This window comes from Aplysia californica, unplaced genomic scaffold (genome assembly GCF_000002075.1).
Source record: "Aplysia californica isolate F4 #8 unplaced genomic scaffold, AplCal3.0 scaffold00016, whole genome shotgun sequence".
Taxonomy (NCBI): domain Eukaryota; kingdom Metazoa; phylum Mollusca; class Gastropoda; order Aplysiida; family Aplysiidae; genus Aplysia; species Aplysia californica.
Genome location: NW_004797286.1, coordinates 442461 through 444765, shown reverse-complemented (window position 1 = coordinate 444765; position 2305 = coordinate 442461). Strand labels below are relative to the sequence as shown.

General features: G+C 44.9%; 1 protein-coding gene across 1 annotated transcript in view; it reads right to left on the bottom strand.

Moving 5' to 3' along the window:
- The window catches only part of LOC101858823 (hematopoietic prostaglandin D synthase), a 6306-nt gene that overhangs the window by 2615 nt on the left and 1386 nt on the right, over nt 1–2305 (bottom strand). The window contains exon 2 of the mRNA XM_005090362.3: nt 237–430. Coding sequence (XP_005090419.1) covers nt 237–375 — 139 coding nt within the window. The 5' untranslated portion in view covers nt 376–430. The remainder of the gene's footprint in view (nt 1–236; nt 431–2305) is intronic.

Sequence of the window (2305 nt, the reverse complement as noted above, 5' to 3'; positions counted from 1 at the left end):
ATCTTTTCTGTGCTGATACTGCTTGATAACTAAACTCCTACATCTAGTCCAGATAAAAAGAAAACTATTCCATTATAACCTTAGCAGTCTGATGAGACAGTTATACGTTCGTTTAAAAAAATCCCAACAAACAAACAAACAAACCCACCACCTCCCCCCCCTTACAAAACCCCCCAACCCAACAAAATCTATAAAAATCTTAACTAAACACACACAAAATCCATAATGTCACTTACTTGGCTTCCACTTCGGCCAATCCTGATCAGCAATCCTGATGTCCTCAAAAGGCTTCCCTGCTGCAGCAAACAATAGTCTAATCATTTCGGCACGGCCCATATAGTCGAGATAGAAGATTTTGACCTTTGAGCTGGACATGACGCTGGTTGAGTGGAGATGATTCCAAAATATTCCGCTTGGAAGGCTCAGTGAACTGAAACAATAAAATATCACTCTGCTGTAGACATTGGGTCATTCAAAATGGGGAAGAACAATATTTTCAAATAAGTAAGTACATCAAGGAAATAAATATGTATTTTTGCAATAGTGTGTACAATAACATAACGGAACTGCAAAGGCAATTACCATACCTCGTGTGGAGACTAAAATAGGGGGGTCCTCGTTGTTTAGAGTTACGGCGTTCGCTTCTCGTTCAGCAGGTCCCGGATCCGAAACCTGACAGCGACGGAACGTTTTCTTGCCTAAATTGTTCTCCTTTAACCTTCGTTCCTGCTCTCTAGCCAAATTCTGTCATCTGCTTTCGTCTCTACTCTCCACCCCCCCCCCCCCCCCCACTTGCCCCTCTTCTGGGCTCCTGACCATTTCTGCAGCCTTTCTACTGCTACTCCTTGGCTCCTTCTTACTGCTGTAATTCAGCCACACCCCTGATCTTAGGGTAGGTAAGATGTAACACCTAGCCTTCTCGGGTAAGGACAAAATCATCTCGGAAGGCTGTGTGCAAGTCACGTACGTTAAAGATCTATTGATGGTCCTAAAATCGGTAAAGGTAGGCTTTGGTCGCCACCCAGGCAAAATTCAACACTAATCCTGCGTGTTCCTATGACATTATGCTGTTACGAGCGCCGTGAAACGCTTACTGACTAAAATACGATAATAAAATATATTGTTCATAACGCTGCATCTATGCACCAAAAGTTTGAAAGAAAGGAGGATGAAGAGGGAGGGGGGGGGGAGGGTGATAAAGCGACACAAAGTAAACCCGCACAAGGTGGAATGTATTGCTGGAATGAGCACAGGAGTATTTAGTATCTACAGAGAAGTGCACATGTGATATTTACTTTCGAATTTGCCGTTCTCCTTTCCTCCTCTTCCTGTTGTTCTTCTCTCACAGCTGTGTCTTCTGTTTTTGTTTAGCACAATATTTACCTCAAACCAAAGCGAGTTTATAAGATAAGCCATTCTCATTAAAATGTGTACATAGAAGGTGGTTTTTAAAGTTTTAGTAGAGTTTTACGGCGCTCGCAACTGCACAAGGTCATATGAGCTTCTCAAGGGGTGGATGTCAACAGAGAAGTCCATACAAGGAATCAGGGTTACTCTGCTCACCTCTCTAGTTTCAGCAGAACAAAGTCTGCTTCGACTATCAAGGCGCCCCTGATATAGCAAGTCTTAAGAAAGAGAGACTAACATACAAAAGAAGTAGAGGGAAAATGACGATAGTAAGGATTAGGAAAGAAAAAGAAGCAGTTCCCCGTTGCAGTTCAGGCATAGTTATGAGCATGACATGTCATTGATGAATCAGCCCATTTGCAATTCTACTGAAAACAAGAATGTTAATGTTTCTCCTTTCGTCTGATTGAAAACATTAGAGCACATACACTTGCTATCCCTGTCAATTCCATGTTCGAAATGAAGCGTTAATATGAAAGTCTTAAGACGCTTGAGTCTTAGTGCGGTACGGCTAAAGTGGAAGTTAAATTCTGCGACACACACACGTGAACTGCGGGAATACGGGACCCGGTCATTACACGAATGATGCTCAGCGCTGAGTCAGGGGCCGGACTGAATCGGGACCGGACGGAAGGCGAGGTGTCGAAATAGGACAGGGGGACGGGGGTGGGGGGAGGGGGGTAATCTCACGGCAGGGGTTAACTCAAGGCACGACAACGGCAATTGCTAACGACCCACAGAATTCTAAAACTATAAGTGTAGAGTTCTGTGGAGGACCAGAATGTGGGCGGAGCTTCTCTGCTGGAGCTAGCCGGTGTCACCGGAAACTGCGCGCAGCTGATAATAGGTCAACTGTGACTGCCGTGTTTGTGTGTGGCAGGGGGGGGGGGGGGGGGGG